Genomic DNA, 8,692 nt, shown 5'->3' with positions numbered 1-8,692 from the left:
GGCAACAAGACAGGGGCATTTCCCCCACCCCACAGAGCTTTAGGAGCCTCAGAGCCCTCTGACTCTAGGCTGGGCCGGGGATGGAGGCAGGGAGGGAGGGATGCTGAGTGCCCCGGGCACTGTGCTCTGCTCCCTCCTCGTCAGCTGCGAGGACAGAGCAGGCTGCAGTGGGAAGGAGCTGCTGGCTGTGATGTTTTTTTTTAACCACTTGATCATGATCAAGGATTTAATTTTATCCCCTACCCTGGCTGGCTCTGATTCTATTTGGAGTCTGAGCACTAGACTAGCAGGAAGGGCCTGGGAAGATAGGACTCCCACCCCCGGCTCATTGTCTCGGCCCCTCCCTGTTGCCTAGCCATGGTAGTGTCCATCTGGGAGCCTCCCCTCTCCTTGGAAAGCTGAGGGACCCTGCTCCAATTAGCAGTCTTCCCCAAGGCCAAGCCGCTTAGCCTGGCGAGGGAGAGGCTCAGAGGTGGAGGTGGGGAGCAGGAGGAGAGCTTGCCTTGGCCTCTCAGGAGATCCGCTCAGCTCTTTCTTCCTCATCAAAGATGCAGTTAATAAGCACCTAATTGGACCTGGGGCTGTGTTCCCCCAGCTGCATAGGCCCAGGCTCTGAGCAACTTAAAGCAGAGGGGAAGGGGCCTGGGGATACCGACCAAGTGGCTTTAAGACCATATGTTCTGACCACCTACTGTGCGCCCTCACTGTGCTAAGCTGGTCCTGCGCATCACCTCCTTAATTTTCACAGCTGCCTTATGGAGGAGATGTTCTTAGGGCTCCGTGTTTCTGTCAGTGAGATCACTTGCCCCACATCACACAGCTGCTGATGGGCAGACCGAGGTTTCCATCTGATACCAGAGGTCTGGCCAGAAACCATCCTCTTCCCAGCCTTCCCCAGCGACGGGCGGGGAGTGACACATCTACGTGGTGGGAGTGAACAGTATTAACTCAGGCCAAGAGAAAGAGTAACATTTGCTTTGGGGCGTTATGGTGCCCAGTTTATCAAAGGTTCTATTATTCACTCCCACTTTACAGGGGAGGAAAGCAAGGCTGAGTCCTACCCAAGGGCACGGAGGTCTCAGCAGTGAGGCTGGGCTCTATTCTTGGCCTTCAGCCCTGATTCTGGGCGTTTGCTGCCCGCACTTAGATAACAGGTGTGTGTTGAGGTGAGCCTGCCGGATGTAGGCAGTGGGTGAGGGCAGGAAGGGCCAGGGGCAAAGGGGAAGTTATTCTAGAAAAACCAGCCCAGCCTGCAGGTGTACTTGGATTGGTGTGTGAGGGGCAGGAGTTAGAGAGCTGCAGTGGGTATCGGGCCAGGCAGAGTTCCTATTGTAAGAGGGTTCAGTGTTCAGCTGCTAACCCGTCAAGTTTGGTAGTTTGGATCCACTTATCGGTGCCTTGGAATAAAGGCCTGGGTGGAAGAGGTTACAAGCATGGATGCCTGGGTCGGACTCCGGTTTGTACCTTTATGATTCTTAGCAAACGACTTAACCCCCTATCCTTGCCTGTAAAATAGGGACAGTGACATGTACGTAGTTCATTTGCTGGGTTAAGACTAAGCAGGCACAGAGACCCGGCATCTGAGAGGTCTGAGAGAACTGGCTTCCTTCTACAGAAGCAACAGTCAAGGTCAAGGGCAGGAGGCAGACCCCCCACAAAGGCTCAGACGCTGTGCTGTAGTCATCTCCCGGGGCTGTACAAGGTGGATCTGGGCTCACTCAGGTGTGCTCACAGGGCGGCCACCTTCCCTTGGACTCCGGAAGAGGCCCGGCCTGGGGCGGGCAGGGTGGAGCGGGAGGCTTGGCTCCAGTGTGTCCCAGCTCCCCTGACTTCACCACCTTATCAGAGGGGCAGTCCCAGGATGACAGGGAGAAAGGTGAAGGCATTTGGTGGCTGAGATCAAAGTCTTTTTCTGCCGGGTGTCCTTGGATTAGGACTTTTCAGGAGGATTAGCCACCCCCACCCCCAGCTTCCAGTGCTCCTCCAAGGGCTGGCTCCACGGTGGGTTGTGCAGTCTCGGGTTTGTCTGGGCCTGTCTCACCCTCTGGGGAGGGAATAGCAGGCAAAGCTGCAGAGAGAGGCTGTCCTGCTGAAGGGGGTGCTATGTAGCAACCCCCCCTCCACACACCCCGCAGGCCCCGAGAAGGGGTTCACTCCTCTGCACAAAGGTACAGTGGGCCCCAGCAGTCCACTCTCAGAGGCTGTTCACCTGCGGGACAGAGCAGTAGCCCTTCATTCATGCATCTCCCCTCCCCCAGCCTGGGAGCACCACAAAAGCCAGGATGCTAGGCTGACTTCCCCGCCTCTGCCGCTGGCCCACAGGCCTCCCTCAGGCTCATCCTGCCCCACCCCCAGTCCTGCCCACGGGATCATTCCCAAGCGGAGCACCTGGACCTGGGAAGGCAGACCCAGAAGGCTGCCTGCCTGTGGGCTGAGGGACCTGGAGGGTCCCCTGTGCTGCCAAATACTTTCCCTGCTGCCACCTGCTGGAGTGTCCCTTTCTCATCTTCCGTGACCTAATTCCCATCAGAGACCCGACGGGTTAGACAGCTCTGGGGTGACCTTCCTCCCTCCCGGCTCCAGTTACCGCTCTTTGATGGGGGCTGGGCAGGCGGCACGAAGGCCAGCCAGCGCCCCAGCCTGCTGCTCAGTGGCTGAGCTGTTTCGGAGAGTTTATTAGCGGGATTAGCCACGGCCAAGGCTACCTCGCAGAACACTGTGGGGAAAAGGAGTCGACATAAAAGTGACCTAAGGAAAAAAATAAAATAAAATAAAAGTGACCTAAGGTAGCCTCTTGAATGTGTCCCTCTGTGGAGTAGCGAGTGAGCTTTTTCCTGACTTTCCCCCATTCCCTATAGACTTCCTTCTAGACAGAGAAGTTGCGGCAGAAGGCAGACCAGCACAGTATAATCCGGAAATCAAACAGGGAAATGTGTGAGATAGTGAGTTCCCCAACCCCAGAGGGTATTCAAGCAAAGGCTCACACTAAAACCAAGCTCACCACCATGGAGTCATTACAAACCCACAGCAACCCGATAGGACAGGGTAGAACTGCTCCTGTTTCTGAGACTGTAACTCTTTATGGGAGTAGAAAGCCTCGTCTTTCTCCCACGGAGCAACTGGTGATTTCAAACTCCTGACCTTGCAGTTAGCAGCCTAACACATAACCAATGTGCCACCAGGGCGCTCCTCCTAAGCACAGGCGTTATTCAGAGATGCAGCGGGGACTTGACATCTGGCCACTGGCCGGCCTCCCCCGTCTCTTCCAACCCCAAGCAGCAGTGATTCTGATGGTGCCGCAGCCCATGTCCCGCCGGCCCCACTGCATCACCCAGTGACACTGAGTTGAAAAGAGAGGCAGGGAGTCCAGGTAAGAAGCAAACAAATGGGGACTCGACATGGAATCGCCAAGGGTGGACAGGGCACATTCTAGAAAGTGCTACCAAAGCACAACTTCCTAAAGCCGAGATGACTTCAGCGTCCAAACCTAACCGGACAGTTAACCACCACGGAATCTTGCGTGTCCGGGCAGGAGGAAGGGAGAGAATGCTTTTGTTACAAGCATTCTAAGGCCCCTGTTGTCATATTAGGATGGTGGGGTGCCTGTGATGGTCCCCACAACCCGCAGTAGGGTGCTTCGTGTGTCTGCCCATGCACACGGACAGGAACTAACCCGGGCCTCCTGGGGTACTCAGAATCTTCATGTCCAAGTGGGCCCAGCCCACTAAGCACCCATGAGCTGGGCTGGTTACACATTTGAGGTCTTCCAAACACCTCGCTCCCATCCAGCACTCAGACACCCCAGGAACCTGGGTGTTCTCATCCCCCCGGCAGCAGCTCCTTGGGGAGGCAGGGCCCACCAGCGGCACGTGATACCGCACTGGTTAGTGAGCCCAGCTCTCTGGGAGAAATCCACTCACACACCCGGCTATTAAAAATCTTTATTGTTAACTTTTCCCCCTCCAACAGGTATGTTTTTTAGCGGAAATAGAAACGATAGCAACACTTCCATGTTCTTTCTTAAGAAGAAAGACAGTTGAGGACGGCCACGGTTACCAGAGGAGCCCTGGGGTTTGACGATGGCGGCAGTGGAGGGCACACACTGACCTGGATTCAGTTCCCTTGTGAGCTACAGGTACGGGGAGGGGGGGAGGAAGGAGGGCAGCCAGCAGCACAGGTGCTGACACCTGATTCCACATATCATGATGCCCTGGGGCAAGGGGACTGAAAAAACTCACCTCTCCCCAGGGGCTAAGCCGGAGTGCTGGGCCACTGAATTGAGTATGTGTGTGTGTGTGCCAGATGCCTTGCTGCAGCTGGGCGGCAGCGGTGTCTCCACTGTCCTCTTCCTTGGGGATTGCTGGCCTCTGTTGGCCAACCAGTGACAGAGACCAGTTGTAGCTGGGGACGTGGGCACCTTTCTGGGTGCCCTTTCTGGGGCAAGGCTCTAGAGGTGCCCAAGCACACATGAACCACCCACTGAGAGCAGGCCCAGGGCTCAATGGGGTGGGGTGCCCACAGACAGGGAGGGAAGGTTCAGCCTGAGTCTTCTCTGGGCTCCGGATACCCAGGGTGAGAAAGGGGCCTCCACCATGTCACATGTGGGACAGACTGCATCTTCCCCGACGCTCCCACAGGCCCCACTTCCATGAACGAAGCAGGAGATGGGGGCCCTGGGGGGTGGGGGGGTGGGCAGGTCCCTACACCAACAACCCCATCTATCAGGCTGGAACCTCATCTGCTCAAGACCATGGCTCTGTCTGGAGCGCGTTCCTGGGGCTGTGTGGGCAGCCCAGTGAACCTCAGGCCAGAGTGCCCATCACATACACGCGACCGCAGGATCAGGCAGTGCAGCTCCGGCCTGGCCTCAGAAGGGGACCTCCCCCGTGGATGGAGATGGGGGCCCAGAGGCAGGCCCAGGGTTGGGTTTGGAGGGCAGAGGCCCCTGCTACATTGCGGGTGGAGGGGGGTGTTGGGGTGGAGTGCCTCACAGCTGGGGGACTGCCTCAAACCTCTCCAGGTGTAGCCTCAGGAAGTGAGGCACTTGAGCCAGTTCATCCTCTCGCCTGCAGGGCTGGCTGCTGGCCAGCCGCACCCATAAATCCTGCCACCAGTCACTCACTCAATGCTGGGGCTGGCTGGTGGCTCAGGGCGACCAAGGGCTCCTGCAGGCGCGGCGCTCTGACCAGTGGACCCTTCGCGGGGTGTCTCCTTGCCGGTGGAAGCAGGCACTGTCATTTAAAGTAAATACATTTCCCACCTGTCCCCCAGGACCCAGAGACGGGCCAGCAGCAAAGTGGGGTGACTCCATGGCAACGGGAGCCGCGGGTGAGCCAATGGGAAACCAAACACAGGAATCGAAAGCCAATAAAATTCAAACCCACACCGTACAAGCCGCAGCAGGCTGTGTGTGTGTGTAATAAATATTGCAAAGCGCACTTGGTTTCTTTCTTTCTTTTCTTTTTTTCAAGTCAGATATAACAACCCATGTCCCAAACCCTGTTTTCTGCCTTCCAGGTAGAGCAGCAGTTGACCTTAGCAGAACACCTGCAGCCAATCGAAGCAAAGGCCGCCCCCCCACCAACCAGCCAATCAAAAACCATTACCAGTTTAAGCAGCCAATCAAATCAGACCTCTTCACATTTCCCCTCCACCCCCCAAAAAAGAGCCTAAATCAAGCACCAGGGCTCCCGGAGCTTCCTAAGAAGCCTTCTCCAAGGAACAACTTCATGGGTGGGGTGGGGCGGGGGTGGGGCGGGGGTGGGGTAGGAGTCAGAAATAAAAATAAAAGGTTTCTGTTGGTCGAAATTTAAAAATAAAAAACGTTTCTTCCTGTAGCCAATCACAGAGTCCATCCCATTAAGCCCATCATAATCGCACCTCGGAGTCACCCTTGAGGCAGCCCAGCTGAGTGGCCCGAGAGTGGGGGTGGGGGAACAGGGAGGGCAGTGGGGGCGCTGCCACTCAGCCAGCTTCGGGTCCACACGGACCTTTGGGTCCATGCCAGCTTCCAGGATGTTCCGAGGGGGCTGTGACTACTGCCTCCGATCCTCCGTCTCCGACCTGGAAAATGCCATCACCACGTCTTCGGCACCTGCAGACCAAAGGGAAGAACTCATGAAGGGGCTGCTGGTGGGGTGCCCTCTGAAGGGTGGAGCTTCAGGGGCCCTGCACAACCTGGCCAGGGGCAGATGGCCTGCAACGGCGACAGGGCCAAGGCTTGGAGGTGGGGCGACCAGGAACCCTGGCTGAGCCAGGAGCAGCGCAGCTCCCCCCAGGCAGGGTGCAAGCTCCTGCTTTCTCCTCTGGACTCTCGCCCTGACCACTTTGCAGGCTCCGACTCTTTGTGATTTTTACCAGCCCTTCCTCTCTGAACAGCGTCTCCTAGGCTCAAACCCTGAGACACCTGCTCACAGGAGGCTGGCCAGGCCTGTTTCCAGCCTGGTTCCTGTGGAGACACTTCATGGCCCCAGTCCACGCATTATTTTTGTCACCGTGAATTTGAGATCCGGGTCCAGGCACTCATGAAATCACTTCCTTTGTCTTGTTTTCCAGAGACAAGCTCTGACAAGCCGCCAGGAAAGGCGGGGAGGAGGGAGAACTCAGTCTGCCCACTCCCAGCCCTCTTTCAACGGAAGGGGCTGATGGGTGGCTGGGTTCACCCGCCGCCCCTGGCCCTCTCCATGAAGGGAGGCTCTTCACTGCAGCACACCACCATGGGCAGGGGGGCCTTTCAGGCATGCTCCTCTGCTATGCGGCTGTTGGAATTCTCCAGAGGGGCCGAAGCAGGAAACGCCTCGGGAGGGTGGGCTGCTGTGGGTGGCACACAGTGGGCCCACGGGCATGGGAAAAGGAGCTGCGCGGAAGAGGCCGGGGTCCCGGCACATCAGCCACATGCTGGCAGGCTTGTCTCCACTGCCCCCACCCCCACAGGCACACTAGTGGCTTTGTATGGGCCTCCTTCCCGCGATGCCACATGCAAATGCAGAGGAGACACTAGCCCTGGGATGCTGGGGAAGGAGGGGTCCTGGCCGAGGCCCCAACATCCCATACCTGGGGTTTGTGTGAGAGCATCCGGGCGCTGCCTAGAAAACTCCTTTGTCACCACCCACCCATAACCACTCGGCCTCCGTTCCTGCCCAGGCCACGCGGACTCCCAGCAACCCCGTATGTGCGGGTAGAACTGAGCTCCACGGGGTTTCCTGGCTGTGACCTTTTGGAAGCAGATCACCAGGCCTTTCTTCCAAGGTACCTCTGGCCGCATTTGAACTGCCAAGTTCCGGTCAGCTTACTCGTTTCCGCCACTCAGGGGCTCCTTGAAAGGGAGGTCAGTTTTCAGAAAGGAGTGAGAAGCGCCTCCTGGCTTCCTGGAGGTGGCTCTCCTGCTTGGGAGCCCAACAAGCCTTCCCCTGTCTTCTCAGGAACACTCTGTTCTCGACTCACTCCTGGACCACGCACTCTCATTGCAGGCAGAGTTTTCCTAGCAACCACAGAATCCAAGATGACATCATACTCGGCATGGCAGCTGAGCTGGTTACCTAACAGATGCTGACGCCTCCCGAGAGCTGCCTCCCTGCCCACTAACTGGGAGGGGGCTGAGGTGGGGGCCCCTGACTGGGGAGGTGTCAGCAGAAGACGCCTTTGTGGGAAGTGAGCAGAGTCAGCCCACTCGCATTTTCCACGGCCTGTCTCATGGGCTTCCACGCAGGGACCGTGGGTCTCCGAGGTGAAGTGCAGGCACAGAAATAGCTTGGCTGCCTGGGGGGTGGGGGGTGAGCGGAGCGTCTGCCGAGGGAGCAGCCATCGTTTGCCTGCCTCTCCTCCGAGGCCACAGCCCCACTCAGGGGCTATGACATGCGTGCCTGTCTGTACTGGAAGAAGAAGTCACCTTCTCAAGGTCACACCAGGACTCCAGGGACTCTCTCACATGACACCTGAGCCACAGTTTCTCCAAGAGTCCCACCTTCCCATAATGCCAGCTGGCTGCCTCTCCCCCGGTTGGGGCACGGAGGGTCTATATCCCTTGTTTCAGAGCCTCTCATTCTGCTGCGGCGGCGGCAGGCAAGCAAGGGCGGGCATGCAGAGCCCTGGTCCCGGGGCTGTTCTGAAAAGCTTGTTGGTTTCCTTGCCACAGAGCTGTCCTTTGGGGCCACGGAGGAGTAGGCTCTTCCAAGACCTTTTCCCAGTGCCCCTGTCGTCAGCCTGGTGTGGTGTGTGTCATGACGGAGGACCCTGCACAGGGACCTGGCAGTTTCTCGACAAGAATGCTAACGTCCTCCCCCTCTGCTCTGTGACATTTGGGCCAGTTGCCAAAAAGGGAGAGGCCCTCCTGGTGGTTCAGTGGTAGAATTCTCGTCTCCTATGTGGGAGGCCCAGGTTCAATACGTGGCTGACGCACCTTACATGCAGCCACCATCTGTCTGTCACTGCAGGTTTGTGTGTTGCTCTGATAGTGAATTGGTGTCAGTGGGGCTTACAGATGAAGACAAATCAGGAAGAAAGGCTTAGCAGCTGCCTTCTGAAAATCCGTCAGTGAAAAGCCCATGGGTCCGCCGTCCGAGTCAAAACTGACCATCAAGGGGAAGGTGCAGGACTAGGCCGCCCGTTCGCGCCACTGTGGCCCTGAGTGGAGGCCAACTCAGTGGCAGCCACCTCACTCAGTTACAGGGTTATAGCCTTCCTTTAGAGCCGG

The 8,692-nt window shown here is 57.5% G+C and overlaps 1 protein-coding gene across 1 annotated transcript in view; it reads right to left on the bottom strand.

The window, feature by feature from the left end:
* Positions 1–5,747: 5,747 nt before the first annotated feature.
* Positions 5,748–8,692, bottom strand: part of CTNNBIP1 (catenin beta interacting protein 1) — a 38,493-nt gene continuing 35,548 nt past the window's right edge. Inside the window, exon 5 of the mRNA XM_004705186.2 lies at positions 5,748–6,094. Coding sequence (XP_004705243.1) covers positions 6,036–6,094 — 59 coding nt within the window. The 3' untranslated portion in view covers positions 5,748–6,035. The remainder of the gene's footprint in view (positions 6,095–8,692) is intronic.

This window comes from Echinops telfairi, unplaced genomic scaffold, assembly GCF_000313985.2.
Source record: "Echinops telfairi isolate 266 unplaced genomic scaffold, ASM31398v2 ScPeMD7_7457;HRSCAF=8495, whole genome shotgun sequence".
NCBI lineage: Eukaryota > Metazoa > Chordata > Mammalia > Afrosoricida > Tenrecidae > Echinops > Echinops telfairi.
This window is presented reverse-complemented; position numbering and strand designations above follow the sequence as displayed.